At 55.7% G+C, this 19280-nt stretch overlaps 1 protein-coding gene across 2 annotated transcripts; it reads right to left on the reverse strand.

Annotated features, from left to right (window-relative positions):
- Nucleotides 1-7524: 7524 nt before the first annotated feature.
- On the reverse strand, nt 7525-19040 carry CXCL12 (C-X-C motif chemokine ligand 12). Of its 2 annotated transcripts, none has more exons than XM_004598661.2 (4): nt 18854-19033; nt 15437-15554; nt 13567-13653; nt 7525-8667 (listed from the first exon to the last, which is right to left on the reverse strand). In XM_004598661.2, the coding sequence occupies exons 1-4, from the start codon at nt 18912-18914 to the stop codon at nt 8652-8654; spliced, it is 282 nt and encodes a 93-aa protein (XP_004598718.1). In that variant the 5' UTR covers nt 18915-19033; the 3' UTR covers nt 7525-8651. The 2 variants fall into 2 exon arrangements, with proteins under 2 accessions (XP_004598718.1, XP_004598717.1); XM_004598660.2 differs by lacking the exon at nt 7525-8667 and adding an exon at nt 10460-10951 and having other exon boundaries at nt 18854-19040.
- Nucleotides 19041-19280: the final 240 nt, after the last annotated feature.

Here is a 19280-nt window from a genome sequence, read left to right on the forward strand (position 1 = left end):
CGGGACCTGTCTGTGACGTGGTTTCTTCATTCTGTGGCCTCTGTCAGCGGCAGGTTCCTAACATGGATCAGTCTCCAGATTTGGCATCAAGGACTCAGTGAGGCGGGAGGGAGAGGAGCATGACAAGGGAGCTACCTGGTTCTGGTTCTGAGGTGTTACTGGTTTCCTGCAAGACCAACACCTTTGCATGTCACCAGTTTCAGGGCTCTAGGAGTGCTAGGGGCTGAGTGCGCTTTAGGAGAGAGAATCAGGCAGCTACCAGATGCGCACTGTAATCGTAAAAGAGGTTCTAGTCTTTAAAAATAAGAGTGATTTTCTTTTTTCAAAAATTTTTATTTCAGAAAGACAGGCAAAACCCCATCCACTGGTTCACTCCTCACATGCCCTCCATCAGCTGCCAGGACTAGGGCAAGGCCAAGGTTGGGGGCTGCAAACGCAATCCAGGGCTCCCCTCAGGGAGCAGGGACCCATGGAGCCATTACCACTGCCTGCTGGGCAGGTGGGTGTCTCAGCCAAACATGCAGGCACCAAACTAAATGCACCCAGCCTTTTAATGCTTTTTTTTCCTTTAGGATTTATTTGTGGGGAGAGCAAGAGGGGTGGGGAGACCAGAGCTTCCATCCTCTGGCTCACTCCCGAAATGACTTCAGTAGACAGGGCTGGGCCAGGCTGAAGCCATGAACAGGAGCTTCCCCATGAGTGCAGAAACCCAAGGGTTTGGGCTGTCTTCGCTGCTTTCTCAGGTGCGTTAGTAAGGAGCAGGATAAGAAGTGAACAGCCAGGACTCAAACTGGTGCCCACATGGAATGCTGACATGCAGGCAGCAGGTTAACCCAATCCACCGCAGCACCAGATCCCCTATTAAGTGCTTGTGAGGTCAATTAGACCCAATGTGACCCTGTAACATTTTTCCCCCTCTCAAGGAGGTTAGTTGTACTTTACATCAATTCTACCTGCATACAAGCAGTCAAATTTCTGCCTATAATTTAAAAAATGACATTTTCCATCGTAGTACCAGTAGGTACACACACACACACACAGTCTTTCTTCCTCTTCATAGGTGTGACATAGGTTAGAATTTCTTGGGGCCCGGCGGTGTGGCCTAGTGGCTAAAGTCCTCGCCTTGAACGCCCCGGGATCCCATATGGGCGCCGGTTCTAATCCCGGCAGCTCCACTTCCCATCCAGCTCCCTGCTTGTGGCCTGGGAAAGCAGTTGAGGACGGCCCAAAGCCTTGGGACCCTGCACCCATGTGGGAGACCCGGAAGAGGTTCCAGGTTCCCGGCTTCGGATCGGCGCGCATCGGCCCGTTGCGGCTCACTTGGGGAGTGAATCATCGGACGGAAGATCTTCCTCTCTGTCTCTCCTCCTCTCTGTATATCCGGCTTTCCAATAATAATAAATCTTTAAAAAAAAAAAAAGAATTTCTCGTCTAATTCCTATTCTCCATCTTGTCTGTTGTTTGCAGCTGTGGTGTCTGCATGAACGTCACAGCTCGAGCTGTCCCAGCCTTTCTTTTCCACCAGCTCTCTCTTAAACCCTGGAAGTGTCCTTGAGACGTGCTGAGCAGACCCTAGCCCTGAGCCCACAGCCTCTGTTGCCTGGGATACTGTTTTGCAGACCATGGGAAGACCCTGGCATGTGACTCTCCCAGGCTGAGCCCTGCCTTCGCTTGTGCAAGCTCTCAGGGACTCCCTCTCAGAGCCCACCACACGGCCCAGTGCCAGAGGTCTGGTGCGTTTGTTGGGATGATACAAGGCAGTACGTGTGAGTGCCTGGAAGAAAATACCTAACCAAAAATGTTCCTTATCCTGCCTGCTGGGGACACGCACCATGAATGTGTGAGCCTCCTGTCCCCTGGCCTCACATGCAGGAAGAACTGGCATGAGCTGGTCCCCAGCAGGCCTCACGGCACTGGGGCATTCCCATGGTGGCCAGAGGGACAGCAGCTGCCCGTGAGGCTCAGGAATGCCCAGAATGTCTGTTTCCTCACGGCCTGCCCGCCCATGTGACTGGGGCTGGGACTCAAGCTCCAGCAAGGACGTCTGGGAAGAGAGAAGTTCAAGGTTTGTGGGCGGCTGCTCCTGGGGCTCTCCAGGGCTGACCGGCACTGGCTGCCACTTCTGCCCCTGCCCAGTGTCTCTGGCTGGGCTTGATGCGTGGTTGCTACCTAGAGAAGCTGAGTAAAGCTCCAGCTACCGGAGCTGCTGCCCACAGGGTGGTCATCTCTCCAGACCTGGCTGTAAATGCCCAGCAGGAGCCAGGCTGGGCGAAGGCCTCCACCAGGGCAAGGGCACCAGGGCAACGGCACATACAAGGCAAGCGGTTTCAAGCTCACAACCCGAGCCAAACAGCCCCGTCTGAAAGCCAGCTCTGCATGTGGGTGCTGGTGTAAAGACACAGCCTTGACTTCTGGCAGCTGGTTCTGCACAGAGCTCCTTTCCCATGGCTTGCTAATCACTGCTGGGTGTTGTCTGTGCAGTCACGGTCCCCTGGATCCTGTCTGTGTCCTAACTGCTGGCCACACACGCTGCCCTCAGACTGGCCTGTGCTGAAGTCTGGGCCCAGAGCCCCAGCCCTGCAGACTTGCACTGGCTGTGCCTGTCCCCCCGTGATGTGTCTGACCACCAACTACACGGACTAGGCCCCACACTGAGGTGTGCACAAGCAGCAGCAGGCAAAGTGCCCCATTGGAGGAAGGCGCCCTCAGGAGGTGGTGCTCCTGGAAAAAGGGCCACGGCTGTAGTCTTAGGCTGCAGAAAACCAACCAGACTAGCTGGTCCTAGGCTGGGACTCGTCCAGGGGGATTCTGGAGGAGGGACCTTCAGGGCCCGGATTAGCACAATCAGCAATCACTCTCAAGTCACCCAGTGGCTTCTGTGTTCCACAGCACCTATCAGCAGGATAGTGCCATTGCTCCTGGGTACTGGGACATGAAGAAGAGAGGATAAAGGAGGGAGCCTGGCCAGAGAGACAGCAGGAAGAGGCAGGGGATGCTGGTGTGTGTGTGTGGGTACACGCGTGTGTGCGTGTGTTCGATTCTAAGTAGGGGTGATTGATCTGCAAGGGCTTTGCTGATAAGGCCGTGGTGAGGGTGGAGTAACCCATGGGCTTCAGGCAGAGACCACCCAGTTCCAACGACCTCCACAGGGTCCTCCTGTGTGGCTGCAGCAGGAAGGGGCCAGGATGGAGAGGTGGCAGTGCAGCTGGGGTAGACTGGGAAATATATACTGTGAGCTGAGGAGGAAAAGAGGTGACAGCGCTGCTTCGGATGTCTGCGTCCTGGACTGGGGGGCCCTTGTGGAAGGCCCAGCTCTGCTTCTGATTCCAGCTTCCTGTTAGTGCTTGCCCTGAGAGGCAGCAGGTGATGACGGCTCGAGCACCTGGGTCTCTTCCGCCCATGTGGCTCCTGGCTTCAGCCTGACAGAGCCCTGGTTTACTGTGAGCTTTTGGAGAGTGCCCCAGCACATGGGAATGCTCTTTCTCTCTCCTGCCTTGAAAATAAAACACACAAATACAAGTGAGGAGGTGCAGGTGGGGGAGAGGTCTGTTCAGCTTCATCCTGCACCACAGCCATTTCTGAGCAATGGCTGAATACCAGAGGGGAGGTCAGACTGGAGCTGGCCCCTGTGGGGGCTTCATGTTTACTGGGCGTTCACAGCCAAGCAGGTACTTGAGTTCAAGCCCTGGGTGTCTCTGCGTTGGGTGTGGAGCCAGAGGAGGAAGCAGCCAAGAGGAGGAAGGCGTGTCCCTACAGACCTCTGGGAGACAACCAGAAGACACGACCTCGGCAGGTGACTGGGGGGATCCACTGAGGCTGTGGGAGGCACATCACAACTCTGGAGTCCTCAGGGTGGGGTTTGCCAGTGACCTTGGCAGAGAGTGGTTTGAGTGGCATATGTGGCCAGGTTATAATCCAGACCACAAGGGTGCAAAGAAGGTAAGAAATGGGGTACAGATGGGGGTCCAGCGAACCTGGAGTAGGCTTTTGAGGCTGTTTGAGTAATCAGAAGCAGAGATAGGGCAGAGGCTGCAGCAAACATGCGCTTAGAAGGCTTCCTCCTGCTTCTGATGTGATTTGGTTTTGAAGCGGATATTTCAGCACAGGGCAATGCTGATATACAGAGTGAAAGCTGAACGAATGGTGCAGCAGAAACTAAGACCCGAGACACGTCATTGCCCAGTGGGCAGTGCTGGGCTGTAGTTCCTGGGGCCAGGGTGGCTGGGGAGCAGTGACATTGAGGTGGCCAGGAGGTGAAGTCTGTAGAGATGGCCTCCTTCCTGTGCCTTTGTGTTCTGTGAAGGTAGATGGTCAACCAGGAGGGAAGGGGGGGAAAAAGTTGACAGAGAGGGAAAAAAATGCAGAAGAAAAATGCAATAGTGGCTTTCGACCTGGTTGTTGATATTTCAGTCAAGGTGCTTTGCCTCCTACCTTGGAGAAGCTGAGTCCGGCACCCTACTCCAGCTTACCCTAAGAGGAGTTGGGGTCCTGACCGCTGTTGGGGAGACCCAGGCTGAGTTCCCGTGTCTTGGCTCCCAGATCCAGCTCTCACCGGTCTTTGAGGGCATTTGGAGAGTGAGTCGGTGAGTGGAGTCTCTTTCTCTCTCTCAAATTAATAATAGTTATAAAAGCCAGGGGAAGGAAGCAAAGTGGGATTGCCCATAGCTCTGAGCATGCACTGCTGGTTGGGTTCATGAATTTCAAGTTACCAGGCAGGAGGAGTGATGCATTTCTTCCCAAGCTCCAATCAGTTTCAAAGGTGCAGGTACAATACAGGCCAAGTTAGCCTACAGCTGGACCATGTGGGTGGTGATTAACAGTGCCACACGCCCTAGATGCCAGCCCAGGGAACCTCCCATCCAGTTCCTCTGTCCCCCTCGCCCAACAGCCCCTGCCACGTTGAGGGTAGTGACGTTGTAAGGGTGGGGGCACAGAGGGCTGAATGGCGCTGTGTATCTCACACTCCACAGAGCAACATACCGGACATTGACCATTTGACTTCTCCTGGTGCAGCTCAGGGTGGGGTCTGAGCTGTGTGCATGGGCTGAGCGGAGGCGGATGTGAGTTTTGGCCTGGGTCTGAGGGATCCAGGGCACAGGGGCAGAGGGAGGAGCAAAGTGGGCTGCAGTCCCCACACCTTCCAGTCTGCTCCTCACTGCTGGGTGGGCAGTGGCAAAGCTTCATCCTGGAGCCCCAGGGGGTTGAGTGGCTTGTCCCAGATCACACAGTCTGCATAGCAAGAGGCTTCTAGCCTCAGCCCACACAGTCCCATGCTTCCTCACCATCACCTCTCCTGAACCTTCGTCTAACTCTCCCTCCTTCTTCTAGCACACCTGTCAGTTGGCATCCATGTGGTAGCTCCCACAGGGAGGCTCTTGGACTCTCTCCCACCTGGCTGACTGCGGACGGGAGAGGCTGCCATAGGAAATGGCAAAGATAGCCGATGGCCCTGAGGACCACAGCCCGGTCTGTGGACCTCCTGTCCCTGCTGTTTGGTGTGTGGGATAGCGCTGGTGGGCAGCAGGTGTGTGTATGGGCACTGGGCTCCAAGCAGGTAATGAAGGGCAGGAAATACACAGCAATGCCTTCAGAGTTGGACCTCTGCCGCCTCCCTCCAAGACAGACAGGTAAATGCTTGGGACCTTTGTGTGCAAGCAGCCCTCGGGGGGCAGGGGTAAAGGGCAAGTTCACCTGTAGGAAGGGACCCCAGGCACCTCTGGACACTGCAAGCCACAGATCAGTAACCACAAGAGGTCCCCCGCATTCTTACTGTGGCCTCTGTCAGCAGCTGGAATCTCCAACCCCCTCAGTGTTTGCTTTGAAGGAAAAAAACTTGGGGGAGAAAAAAAAAAAAAAGAAATTCCACATGTCACACTAATTTCAACGCAGGCTATGTTTGAATACAGATCTTTATTAAGAAAATTATAAGTGCATATACAACTTTTCATCGATATGTCTTTGAAGTAGCAACTGCTGGTCCTCAGAGAGTTGTTAATTCAGAACAAAACAACAGGAAAGCACACTGCATAGAGGGAGCTGCCTTCTCCTGGGCCATTTTCACATTATCTGGGAGACGCAACTTCAACAATACAAATACAGTATTTATCACATTGAACACTGAATCCATCGCTTCCAGAGACCGAGAGCCCAGCGAGGCTACAGAATCACAGGTCTTCGATGTGATCACCCCTGGTGTGTGCTCTGGTGGGGTGGGGGAGGGTTGCAGGGAACGGAACCCGGTGAGAGTGAGGGGTGGGTGGGCTGCAGAGGCCCTCAGCATAGGCCAGGGAAACCCTTGCAGGTGCAGGTGCCAGGGCCCCCAAGTTCCCCTAAGTCAGGGAAAAGATGCAATGGATTCTCCATGTCAGTGAGAGAATCCCATGGTGGGAGGGTCAAACAGCTTCCAATGGGTAGGCCCAGAGGCTTCTGACCTGCCCCCAGGCTGCAACCTTTGGCTGCCCAGACACTTGGCTAGGGGCCAAACCTGCTCTCAAAGACCTGGGAACAGGCCCACCTCGCTGGCGTCTCGGTGCCCGGGAGGAATGACAAGTGCAAAAACCAACACAAGAGAGGCACAGAATCAGATTCCAACACTCAGCCCGTGTCCCAGTCCAGATGCAAAGGCTGCAGTGGAGGGCTGCCTCGGGGAGGTGAGGGTGGGGGTGGGCAGGAGACACACAAAGCCCCAGGGAGCTTAGGGGAGGCGGCAGCAGGACCTGGGGTGCCCTTGACTTGTGTTTTGGAAGCTAAAAAGGGGAGTTAGGATCCCCGAGAGACTTTTCATTTGCAAACGAAGGGTGATGGACATGTAGATTTGCTGCAGCCAGGCAGTCGCCACTTAGGAGCCAGAGGGCAGCAGGGGAATTGTCATACAACTGATTTCCCTGGCAAGTTTCTAACCTTACCTAGCCCTCCCTGGAGAACCAGAAAGGAGCTTCTCCTAAGCCTAGGAGATTGGGGGCCTCCCCCCCCCATCAAGACTCAGAGGTCCTAGTTGGTAGGTTTTCAGGGAAGACTCTTCCAAACTTGCCGTGAGGAATCAAACTCAGCCGTGTAGGGATAAGTGGTTTCAAAGAGAGAGTTCTGAAAACAGGGCTGGGTCTTTACCACTGATGCCCTGGGTTCTAAAAGCACCTGCACCGCTTTCTGTCTCAACAAAGGAAAAATTGGAGGTTTGCCCTCTGCCATAAAGAGCCCACTGACAGACGTATGGTAAGGAGGACCCTTTAGAGCACGAAAAGGAAAATCACCCACAATCCAAGATGGTCTCACTTTCGGAACTTCCTGCATAGTATTCTTTTGATTGTTAAAGTCTGTTCACTTTCCCTTCCTTCCCCCAGCTTTCTTAATTTTATTGGGGGAGTGGGGAGAGGACAGAGAGTCTTTAAGCAAAAGGAAAAAAAGGAGCAAGTGAGAACAAAAACCAAAATGAATAAAACTCTGACCTGCTAATCTTCTTAAAAAGTCAAACTTTAACACAGCCTTTTAACACAGCCCTATAAGTTGCCCTCCAGCCTACTTCCTGGACAGTCCACCCCAAGGGTCTGGGATGGTGGGATTAATTGTTTGAATCAACCAGTCTCTTCTGGTGTAGGATAGCCTCCTGAATGGGTGGGGTTTTAAAATGTGACATTTTTCTCCAAGCAAGGCTGGGCTCAGCATGAGGAAGACATGACCTTGGTTTAAACTAGCAGTGACTAAGGAAGAGAGGACGGCCTCAGAGGTCCACGCTGCTGCCAACCATATTCCCTTGGACTCTGCCTGTCCAGCCACCACAGTCCTGGGGCCAGTGGGAAAATCAAGGCTGATCACTCCAGCCCTAATCAGGACCAGGGGCCCCAGCGACACCTCCTCTCTCAGCCTTTGCATGCAAGGAGGGAAGGACGCAGACCAGGAGGAGGACGTAGGCTGGGACCACAGACAAGGGCTTGGACAATGGACAGTATCCCAAACAAGACACGGGTGTGCACAATGCTTTCAACTAACATAAGTGCCTTCCTTCGTTCTCGGTGCTGGGCTCACAGGAAAGCTTTGGTCTTGAGTGAGTTGGTTTTCGAGGTCATGGAGACAGTCTGCAGACACATGACGATGGATGGATGGATGGGACAGAGAATGATGAGATGGGGTGTGGAGGAGGGGTGGGTCTCGCTCTGCTCTGGCCTCACTCTGTACTCACTGCTGCACTCAGCTCAGGGAAGACCCTCCCGCAGGAGGCAGACAAGGGAACTTTGAAGACCTGCTCTCCACCCTCTAGCCATCAGTGTGGCTTGCTCATACCAACACCCCCAAGCCCCTCCTGCACCGGCCGTGACGCCGGGCGAGACTCCCACCTGGGCAGCTCAGCAAGATACAAACCTTGGGAGCCCTCATCCTGGGGAGGGTCCCACGGAAGAGATATAACAAAGACAGTAACATAATGACTTAACCTAGGTCCCTATCTGTCACCAGTGACATTGGGTAATCAAACTACAGGAAACATAAACACCATGTACGTATTCTGCTACATAATCAAATGGTGAGAGTAAGGCAAACTGTGCAAACCAAAACGAAAGAGAAACCAAGGCCCTGGTGAGTGCACTTGGCCCTGCCCTAGCTCTGGCTTCAGACCCGGGCTCATACTGTAAGGTCTCCTGGGGCGTCTGACCCGCCTCTCACATCTTGAACCTCCTGTTGGCAAGAACAGAAGGAGAGACGCGGTTAAGGCACGTTGCCGCCGAGCCCGCAGCACCGTTGGGCAAGTTGCCACACCTGTGTCTCCCTGCAGAGGCCTGACAGAGCGGGGTGGGAAAGGACGGAAGGTGGGCAGCAGGGCTAAGCGGAGGGATGTAGCAAGCACGGGCATGGCAGACACAAGACAGCATGGATGGAAACCTGCACAGTGGGCACAACGGCATACGATGACAGGACACACGGTCACAACCTGGCGAAGCCAGGAGGCCTAATGGCACACTGGCTCAAGGGCAGCCAGACTCACACCTCAGCCTGCCACTTATCCATCAGGCAGCGAGTCCCAGGGAAGCCCAAGGACACTTCCCACACTTGGCCTCGGGGCCTCTCAACCAGCACCATGCCACTCCCAGTGGCCCCAAGTGGCCAGAGCAGGATGCACAGGTGGAACAGGTGCTTGGCAGTGCATCGCAACCACACACCTCTCACCTGGCCCGGCAGAGAAACCAGGTCAAGCTCTTCAGTCCTTCTGGTGTGAGCGTCTTCAGCAGGCTGGAGCTCTGCCCGCTGGGAAGAAGCTGTGAAGCCTGGCAAAGTCACGTACAAGCTGGACAGAGCTTGCTTGTATTCCTCGAGGTGGGAGCCCCCCCTCGCCCCTCCCTTACCCACAGCCCAGGCGTAGGATGAGCAGAAGGGAGTGTACGCTGCACACTGAAGATGGTAGCAAGGATGCTGAAGGGCCACGGCTCCCCATGCTGCCCCAGCCGACCTTGTAGACACAGGAAGCACTGTGCAGACGGGACAGCCTCTGCAAGTGCTGAGGAAGACAACACAGCAAGGCCCCCCTGAGCCAACCTGGCTACTTCCAGCCAGCTGGACAACCGCCCAGGGCAGGCATCTGCCGTGGCAGCAAGGGCAGGACAATGGCCCACAGTGCATGTCCACAGGCTGTGGTTCCTGGTGTGTAGGAAGCTCTAGGTTCCTTTCCAGTGAGGGACACAGACAGTGGGCCTCACCAGGGGCGCCTGGCACAGGGAGCGCGAGATAGAGCACACAGGCTATAGGGACAGGAACCTCAAGGGTGCTTCTGACAGCCCCCCCGCTCAGCCCCGGGGCGAAGGTGCAGCGCTTGGGGGGTTGTTTATAGGAGATGGGGGAAAAGGATGGAGAAATCCCAGGTGTCCTTGTTCAAAGCATTGCTAAGACAACAGCCTCTCTCTCCGTCTCTCTCTCTCTTAAACCTTGTAGCCCCTATCCTCCTAGCTCAATCAGAGAAACTTGGCAAAATAATAATAATAATCAGAATAATCTCAGACATACATGTGCATGGTGGGGAGGTGGGGAGGAAAGTTCTGGAACTTACACCATATTCCCTGCAGGCAGGTCTCTCCCCTGAGGACTGAGGCAGCTGTATCCCAGAGCCAGAGGGTATACTGTCAGAGGTCCCTCCCCAGCGGCAGCTGGGAGTGTGTGTGTGTGTGTGTGATGGGGGGTGCAGAGGTCAGGGGTTCTCAGAGCTGCAGGCCCCCGGTACATCTGCGCACCACGTGGGGACCCGTTTGAGATGGCAGGAGGCTTCCAGAGAGACGTGTTTCTACATCCATCGGCAGCAGCCCCTCCAGCTCACCCCACGCAGTCTGCAGAAACTCACCCAGCCTTGGAGGGGAAGCCACAGCCAGGGAGGCAAGGCCAGGCAGTGGGCACCCGGGGCAAGGTAGAGCACCAGACGAGGGTACCTGGCCTGGGCTGGCTGCAGGAACTGGGAGGGTGGGTCGGGGAGTGGAAGGGATACAGTTTTTCCTGCTCAGGCAGCCCCCTCTGCTGGGCCAGCAAACAGGCTGCCCCGTGCATTAGCCAGGCAGCTGCCCGCTCGTGGCCTTGACCAGCATGCAGACTGCATCTGCCAGCCCCAGGACGAGTGGCTGAAGGGCCTTACCAGCCAGGGAGATGCCTCATGCTAGAGACAGTCCTGAGCCCGCAGGCTCCGTGTGCCTGGCCTCACCCAGTCCCCGCACAACTACTTTCTTCATCACCAAGCCCAGTAAGAGGAGCCTCAGAAAGCATATAAATATGGGGTGACCGCCAGGGAGGATAGTCAGTCCAGGAGGTCTGCCTGGAGGAGGGAGAGCGGATTTACAAAGCGCCGAGAAGAGCTGAAGGCACTGTGGTCCATCTCCAGGAGGCAGATAACTAGTTTTTCCTTTTCTGGGCCGCCTTCCTCCTCTTCTGTCGCTTCTTTTTTCCTATCTTTTCTTTTTTCCCCACTTTTTCTTCTCTGCGCCCCCTTTGATAAAATTAGCAGAACCGTTAATCACATGGAAGAGAACAGGAATTCATCTCAGCCTGTACGACAGTTCACATCACTTCTAACTCTGTCTTTGGTTTCAGGCCCCTGGGCACAGTCCTGGTCATGAGCCATCCATTCAAATAAAAATGGATGTTTGCTCTTCCGACCACCCTCCCCCCCCCCCGACCCTGCCACATTCAAATTAAAGCTCCCACAATGGCCATGACCAGTGAGAGAGGTGGCCAATCTGCCAGGCTGATCCCAGTGGCTACACGTCACTGGACAGCACACCCGAGGGCCACACTAAACCTGTATCTAATCTCACCCCATCTCTTTGCTTCCTAACACAGCATAGGAATCCACTGAGGTCTCTCAAACAATCTCCGCCTCCTACATCCGGTAACATGGAGGCGGCTGGAGGGCCTGGGTTCCTCGGAGCATCAGGGAGAGGATGGAGTCCAGGGCCTCATCCCATCTCTCCTTGGGATGCCTGTGAATGCCCTTGGCAAAGACTGGGGTTGTTCTGGAGTCCAAGGGACAGCACTGGTTAGCGGGATTTCATTAGAGCGACTGGCTCAGGGTTGTCACATTAAAATGATTCAAGCTGGATGGTATTTAATGATTTATGGGGTGAGGCCACCTGCTCCTGAGAAAGCTCAATATTAACCATGGGGCTCGAGTCATCGGAGTTTTTACATGGGAAATGGCAAAGCTGGGTATTATTACTTGGGGGTTCAGTTATCTGGAGATTACATGGGGGTGTTAGGAGCACCAAGGAGGAGAAGGAGGAGGAAGGAGGGAGATGAGGAGGAGCAATTAGTGAGTCAAATGGCGTCCTTAAAAAAACAAAGCAGCAACAACAACAAAAATAAACTAAACAGCACGGCTGCTTCCACTGGCTTTAAAAAAAAAAGAGAGAGAGAGACATCAAAACAGAAACGGCAGATAAGATCTGCTTGGGAGAACAGCCCCCAGCATGGTTCCTCATGCGTGGGTGCTGTAGGGGGCTCCATCGCAACACCTGACCGGCTCAGGTTCCCCGGCTCACCACAAGCCGGAGCTTTCTCGCAGGTCAACAAAAACCCCCCACGTACCGGAGCATACCAGGAAACAAGTAGCGTCTTTATTGCTAGTGCATATAATGTCACATTTGATACAGTCTTCGAACAAGTGAAAAAATACACTGAGGCTAACATCGTAAAGCTGTGTTCACATTTGTAGATCCTATACGTATCTCTTTACAAACTGCCAGTAGCTGCGGAGACTGGGGGTAGTACCGACTACGGGCATTCATATGGCTCCACGGCAAGTATAGGAATTGTTGGGCTACAAATATATTTGCAAATACATTTGTTTTCTAAAGAAATGTAAAAATGTGCATGAAAAAAATATATATATATAAAAAGGCTTTGCCAAGAGTTACCAACACCACCAGGACCATCTGTGGACCATATCCAGGCGTGGGGACTTTATGTTGGCTGGCGGGCCAACATGTCTGATTGGAACCCGAGAACCTCTTGTGGCTTCAGGAGGACGGGTAAGTGGCAAGACGAGGGGTTCGTCATTGATTGGTTCATTTCTGATTTCAAAAACCTCAGAGGGTAGAGCTGCCGAGGCGTCCGTAGGTTTCGGACGCAATCACAGAAACCATAGAGGTCAAAGCAAGCTCTAAGGTTTAAGGTTGCAACGGACCCTGCAAAGATGCAATTCCACGGCCCCTTGGGAGAGGTGGGGGGAAGCTCCAATCTGGGGGAGGCCATGGACAGATCTCACAGAGGGTCCAGGATTGGGGGATGGGGAGGCGGTGGAAGGGGGGGAGGTAGGGCAGGAGCCCCAGGCATCTCCCTCTTCCTAGCTGGTCAGGCAAGGATCAGGAAAGGGGCGCAGGGGGGAGGTGAAGCATGCTCTTGGAGGCAGGAAGGAAGCAGGCTGGTCTGGGAAAGGGGGGGTCTCTGAGCACAGCACCTGTGGCTTCTGCATGGATCCCTCCGGTCTGACGGTTGAATTTGGCATAGGCAGCAACAAGAGCAACACAGGGCCAGCGCCCTGGGAGAGGTGCCTCTGGCTGGGGCTTACCCCCACAAGTCTTACTCCACCAGCCTCCACGTCTTGGAAGCAGGGGGCATTTTTTCCAGGTTCTCTGTCAAGAAGCCACCACCGGACTGTGCGCAGACACACCCTCCAGGGGAGGAAAGAAGCAGCTCCAAAACAAATCCAAATACAGATCTGGAAGTCATTGTTGATTTGGGAATAAAAAAAAATAAATGAGAATGAGAAATGAGGTTGGATAATGATGATGATGATGGTGATGACTGGGAGAGAACTGACTGGCTGGAATAATACAATTGCTTAGAAAAACCCCAGTTCTCCGTGCTCCGATGTGGAGGGGCGTCTGGGGCCAGGATACACATAAGCTGCAGTATTGACATCGTACCGTATGCTATATATGCAGAGTCTATACGCTGCTGGCAGGCTGCGGGCTCTCGCCCAGCCCAGCACGCTGGCCCCATGCAGGCCAGGCCCTCCTCCCCACAACCTTGCCCTTCCTCTCTCCCAAGGTGTGAGCCTTCCTCAACGGGCTAGCAGACAGTCCTCCGTGTGCTTGTGCTTACTTGTTTAAGGCCTTCTCCAGGTACTCCTGGATCCATTTCAGTTTCGGGTCAATGCACACTTGCCGGTTGTTGCTCTTCAGCCGGGCCCTGCCGGGGGAGGGGGGGACAAGAGAGGGACAGTGTACAACGGATGGCCGACGGGCACAGCTGTTGATCTACTCACTCCAGCACCCTGGCTGGGATCCCTGAACAGAGCACACTGGGAGAAGCTCCACAGCTGAGTCAATGTGGACAGTTTATTAAGGGGACAAGGAGGAATTTGGCAAGGGAGGGCACAGTGGGGAAGGGAAGAAAGCCAGAAAGAAGAGGCACTCCCAAGCGCATGTTGTGGGGGCTGTGAGGAAAAGTGGGGGACAGGATGGGGATGGTGGGTGGAAAGGGCTGCAGGGTATGCACTTGTACTTGAGAGAATGGTGAGGAGTTGGTGCAGTCGCAGGCGGCCACAGATAGTTATTTTTGCTGGATCATTGCTGTGGCACATGGATGGAACTTCCCGGAGGAGGCGTGGCACAAGTGACGGCTGGGGACACCGCAGGTGCAGTTGTGACCAGACAATGTCGCCCCTCACCACCCCACACCCCAGAGAAAAAGCTGACGAGTTCACATCCTGTTTCATGGTCCCACACTCCTTTCCTTCCCCCCTCTGCTCCAGGATGCCCCATGAGACAAACCAGACTTGTCTTGGTGGATCGCTCCTCAGTAGGCCAATCCTATCCAGCCCTTGAGGGGGTCTCCAAGGACAGGCCCGAGACAGCCTTCAGGGGGGCTTCCTGCAGCCTGTCCAGGAAGTGATCCAGCTATGCTGAGAAGGTGGAGAAGGAGGAGGAGGAGGGGTGTGGCTGCTTGCCATGCACCCTCAGGTGCCAATCTGGACTCCACCATTGATTCGTTGAGTGTTTGCCAGACCCGAGAGTGGCGTTTGGTACATTCAGCCTCCAGCTACTATCCCAGGCATGTAATTTCACTAATGCACGTAGATAAATAGATAAGTGGATAAATTCGGGATACACATCGTCTAGAAACACACATCGTCTAGAAAATATTCTAAATGGCAAGCCCTTTCGAGGCAGCCAAGACCAGAAACCAAGAAAGAGTTTCAGCTCCCACTGCTGACTGGCACCTGTTCCGAGCACTAAGGAATTCTTAGAAAGCAACTCTTCCCAGGAGACTGGGAGTCCCGTAGCTCACACGTGCAGACCTGCGGTGGGGAGGCACAGGACCAGTGGCCAGACAACAGCAGCTGGCATGTGGCTTTCCCCCTACACCTCTGCCAACCGCCTGCACCCGGGCACAAGAACCCCTCATCATCTGCACGTGTGAATTTGGGGGTTGGCTTTCCTGCCTCCCCTCTCCTCTCCACCAGTTGTTCTCAACACCAAAGCCCCGGTGTTGTGCTTGAGAACATACAAGTCAGGAAGCTCATATTTTGGGGTGTTATCAGATGGAGATTTAAGCTGAATCTGCATCTTGTAGCATGCAAAAAGTCACTGAGCACACCACAGGCCAGCAACCAGCTGGACAGCAAAGGGCTGGCTCCTTGGCTGTGTTTTGTTGGAAAAGCCTGGTGAAACCCAGGGCTGTCTCTAGGCTGGGGACCGTCCAGCTGTCCTGTGCTCAAGACGAGACCACAGTGCATGAAGCCCAAGCTGGCTGCCCAACTCCAGAGCTGGCTGGCTTCTGAAATCCAATCCTGGCTGTACACCCCAGGTGCCCAGTTACGGCAGCTGCCACCAACCACGCCAAGTTCAAGGCTAGGTACTTGGCATATGATGCCTCTGTGCATCGTGAATAGCCCCTCACTGAAGAGATGGTGATGTGCTTCCCACCCCCCCGAGTAGGCACAGCCCTGCAGGGCGTGCTCAGGACTTACACAATCTGAAGGGCGCAGTTGGGAGTGTTGAGGATCTTAAGATGCTTGACGTTGGCTCTGGCCACGTGGCTCTCGAAGAATCGACAGGGGCACCTGTAACTCAGGCTGACGGGTTTCCCTAGAAGAGGGAGGAACAGCAAGAGCCTGCGTTACACCCTGCCAGGCCTTGAGGACGCACAGGTGTGCCTGGGTCTGCAGGGAACAGTTAGGAGATGGACAGAGAGGGCAGTTCAGGAGGAGGAAGAGGATGGTTGAAGTCACAGGTTCACTCCACAGAGAGTTCTGGCCTCGGCTCAGACTCTGTCTCCGCAGGGCAGGGCCCTGGGGGCCCCAGGGGTCTGGGTCACGCAGGCATCCAGACTCAGGCTCAGGTGTCTGGACAGAATGGCTTCAGTCCAAGGCACTGAGGGGGTCAGCTTTTCTTGGGAAAAGTAAACAGCAGGTCCAGCTGGGAAAAGGCCTCAGGCCGCAAGGAGGGGCAGCTGGCAGCTCTGGGGGCCCTCTCCCCACCAGGGCACGTTCCACTTCAGGTCTGCTTGAAGGCCCTGGAAACCACAAGGAGCCTCAGCTGGGCTCTTACCTGGGCATCCAGGTAGGATGGGCATTCTGATGAGCACCCCCAGAGAAAGCAGAGGTACCAGCAACCAAGGCTTCCCTCCTCCCTCCCTCCCTCCCTTGAAGATTGCATTGCATTTCCAGCCTGGCTGGCTGGCTAGCTCACCAATTTGCAAAATGCCATAATTGTGGCTCATTAGTGTCAATTAGCAAGGGGGCTCCAAGGTACTCCTTCAAGACCCAGGTCCTGTGGGGGAGGGCTGGGGTGTGTGTGTGTGTGTGTGTGTGTGTGTTTCTCCCTGCAGACTGTATCCAAAGCCCCAATGGAATACCCCGGATTATTCGAATTTGTCCTTTCATCAGGGATTAAATGAATGAGCACATTTAATACCGAGATTTTTTTTTGAATTTGTCTGTTTGCAGAGTCCCAGGCCTCAACACCTTTGGAAAAGTATTGTTAAGGGGGTCTTCTTTTTCTGCTGGGTTGGGAGCGGCAGAGGATTTGGCCCCAAGAGGGGGGAACAGAAGCCCCTGGCCCATCACACACCAGGACTGTAAACCTGGCTCTGGAAATCTCCAGGAGGAAGCTGGGGGTCCACAGCAGCCTTCAATTTCTGGCCAGGGCTTCAGTCCCTGGCAAAAGAAATCGCGGCTGTCCCAGGGGAGCCAAGAAACTGGGGGATTTCACCATGGGGATGGTGGAGGGGTTGGGGGGCTGGCAGCCAGGAATCCCAGGAGCCAAAGTCCCCTGTGAATCCCAACCTGCAGGTGTCCCCAGGTCTGGGTCCTCCTGAGCTGAGACGCCCCCCCGCCCCTCCAGCAACATGAGCTAGGTGGTCCCTGCGCTGAGCTGTGAAAGTGAGGATGGGGTGCTCTCGGCTCCTATCTTCCAAAAAGCTGCACTCACCAAGTAGCCATCAGAGCAGAAATTAGAGCCCAAAACACAGGTTGGCTCTCTCCCTCCAGCCTCCTCCACCTCCTGGGATTAGCCCTTTCCTTCAAAGGCATTTCTTAACCCTACTCCCCTCCACCCCCCCAGGACCCCAAAGCCTTCTTCAGGCCCAGGGCTTCAGCAGGTTTTTAAAGGGACAGAGTCCCAGGTGCTGTAAACAGAGAGAACTCAGCATTCTGCCTGCTCCAGCTTACTGTCCAAGGGACCAACTCTAACCAAGGACCAAGAGACCTGGACAGCTTGGCCGCAGGAGAGGTCTCCAGGAAGCCGACTCCCAGCCACTCTGAGTGCACAGTCTGGGGCACCAGCCTCCTCCAGGCAACCCTGTGGGACCCACTGTTGAGTTCGACTGCATAAAACCCAGGACACCCGGGTTGCTCCATGCACAAGAGTGGGACTCTCTCTCCTTTTGTGGTGCAGCGTGCACCCCCATGTCAGGAGGCTTTACAAGAACAAAGCATTTTGAGACAGAAGAAGCAGACTGGGCACAGGAGCCGGGCCCATTAGCTGCACCCAGGACTCTGCATCATCCGGGCACAGCAACCATGCCACTGAGAGGTGTAACAGAATGCGGCTGCCCCCATCCTCACCATGCACAAACTAGTCCACCCTTAACATTTCCTGGGGAAGGGGCCGCAGCTCTCACTAAACATTTGCTGAACCCAGCAAAAATACTTCCCAGATGCCACCCATGCCTGGCTCGTAACGACCTGGATAGATTCAAACCCGAATCCCCATTGCCCCGGGCCCTCCAGGAAGTGGTAGCGCTGGTGGGTTGAACAGAACCCCACTAAGCCCTGGGGCGCCTTAGCCGTCTCCCCTCCCCCAGCAGAAGGCTCAAGTTGTTCTGCGACCCCTGGCAGGAAACTCAGCAGTCAGGGAAGCGCCAGGGACTGGCTAGCTTGGCTTTGTTTGGTGCGCTTTTGGAAGCATCGGTGGTTTATTTTGTTTCACAGCCGCGGTGTCCTGTAACAGCGAAGCGAGTTGCTCTTCAGCGTCAGAAAAAGAAAGGAACAAGCCCTTTCCCAGTGAAACGGGACACCGAGGTTCCCAGCGGCGCAAGGCTTTGGCAATGGAACTTTGCCACAACTCTCATTCCGCGGCTGGCCCGTGGCAAACGCCCGCGTCTGCAGGTGCGTTCCGGAGGGCTGGGGAGCGACGTGCTCGGCCCTCGGAGCCTCTCCAGTGACCCTCGGCAGAAGCAGTGGCTGGACGAACGCCCGGGGCCGCGTCGCTGCGGGCCACGGAGCCCTGCACAAGAGCGGCCTTGGCGGATCGCTCTCTCCCGACAGCTGCGCCTGGGCCCAGAGTCCCGCCGGCTTGCGGGAGCAAGAACCGCTTCCCGCGGAGAGGACACCGCGCTGCAAGCAGCTTCCCCCTGACCTCACTGCTCCTAGCATGCACGCGCCACGCGGGAATACTCCGGCTTTGCAAAGCGCTCGCTCCCTTCCTCCCACTCGCTCCGTGGCTCTGCAGCACTGTAGCGCACAGCTGGGCCTCAGAATCTGAGCCCTGAGCCAGAAGGCACTTGCCCAGGGGGTGGGGGTGAGCGGCAGGGAATTGGGGGGATGGGGCTCTGGTCTCTAAATGCGGCTCCCCCCAAGATCACACTTTCCCGCACCAGCTCTGCACGCGCCATCGGTGCGCTCCTGTTCAATTCTTCTGTCCAATCTCACTCCATAGAGTCGGCTCTTGGAGGTCCCGCGGGCGCTCTATGCAGAGTACAAGCCTCGGAGCCACGCGTGGGACGTCGGACGCGCACCAACCCCCCGCTCTGGCTCCCCTGCCCTAGGCGGCGCGAACTGCGTTGGCGCGGGGCGGACCGGGGTGCGGGTAGGGAACTCGCGACCCCGCGCCAAGTCCGGAGCCCTGCTCCGGCCTCCGCCGCCGCCGCCGCCGGGCGCACTCACCATCGCTGAGGCAGAGCGCGGCCAGCACAAGGGCCAGCACGGCGACGACCTTGGCGTCCATGGCGCTGCAGGAGGGCGCGCGGGCGGTGGACGGACAGCGGCCGGGCCACGAGCGGGTGAGGCGAGTGGAGAGTGAAAGTGCGGCGGCTGCAGGCGCGAGCCGAGTGCTTTAGAGGCGCGAGCCAGGCGGGGCGGGGCGCGCAGCAAGGGGCGGGCCCGGATCCCAATCCGGACGACCAGGGGGTCTCTGACGCGCGTCCCCTTTCTGTCCCCTCCCTCGCGCCCCTCCCCCCACGCCCGTGGAGCTCCCGGGGCCCTCCGGCGCTCCGCCCTTTGATCTTATCCAGGCCGGGCTGGTCCCTGCTCTGCTGGTGGGGCTGGCAACCTGGGGCCCAGCTGTGCCCGTCTCACTCCCAAAATACAGACG

This window comes from Ochotona princeps, chromosome 13 (genome assembly GCF_030435755.1).
Source record: "Ochotona princeps isolate mOchPri1 chromosome 13, mOchPri1.hap1, whole genome shotgun sequence".
NCBI classification, from domain to species: Eukaryota; Metazoa; Chordata; class Mammalia; order Lagomorpha; family Ochotonidae; genus Ochotona; species Ochotona princeps.